General features: G+C 49.3%; 1 protein-coding gene across 1 annotated transcript; it reads right to left on the bottom strand.

The window, feature by feature from the left end:
• Positions 1-7: 7 nt before the first annotated feature.
• On the bottom strand, positions 8-631 carry LOC106820522 (phosphoribosylformylglycinamidine synthase-like; the record flags this gene model as incomplete). The annotated part of the gene is made up of 1 exon (XM_014825032.1): positions 8-631. A coding segment is annotated over one exon (624 nt), but the record flags the coding sequence as incomplete, so codon positions are not given.
• Positions 632-637: the final 6 nt, after the last annotated feature.

The raw sequence follows: 637 nt of genomic DNA, 5'->3' as shown, positions 1-637 counted from the left end.
CATTTCTAAAAATTCGCATCCACGGGCCATACTCACCCCAGTCGGGAGATCGCCAGGAGTTTTGCACACTACGAAAGATACGTTCCGGGTGCGGCATCATGATCGTGAAACGGCCATCGTCGTTGGTGAAGCCATTCAGGCCGAGTGCCGAACCATTGGGGTTAAGCGGGTAATATTCACTCGCCTCGCCACTGGCATCGACATAGCGTAAACAAGCATTCTGACTTTCCAGTAATTGTTGGCTGCTGGCATTTCTTGCTTCAACAAGGCCTTCACCATGCGAAACAACAACAGGCATCATTGAACCTGCCATTTCATTTAGAAATAGCGAATTAGATTCGAGTATTTCAACCATCGCAACGCGAGCTTCGAATTGCTCTGAACGATTACGAACAAATCGTGGCCAGTCCGAAGTGCCAGGGATTAATTCATACAGGTTTGACATCATCTGGCAGCCGTTGCAAATGCCAAGGCCAAAGCTGTCATCGCGACTGAAAAATGCGGAAAACTCATCGTAGGCACGCGTATTGTAAAGTATCGACTTTGCCCAACCTTCTCCGGCGCCGAGTACGTCACCGTAAGAAAAGCCACCACAGGCTGCAATGCCCCGAAAATCAGATAAAGACACACGGCCTTC

The sequence above is a fragment of the Priapulus caudatus genome, unplaced genomic scaffold (genome assembly GCF_000485595.1).
Source record: "Priapulus caudatus unplaced genomic scaffold, Priapulus_caudatus-5.0.1 Scaffold18023, whole genome shotgun sequence".
In the NCBI taxonomy this organism is placed as follows: domain Eukaryota; kingdom Metazoa; phylum Priapulida; class Priapulimorpha; order Priapulimorphida; family Priapulidae; genus Priapulus; species Priapulus caudatus.
The sequence above is the reverse complement of the archived record's forward strand: the minus strand, read 5'-3'. Positions and strand labels throughout refer to the sequence as shown.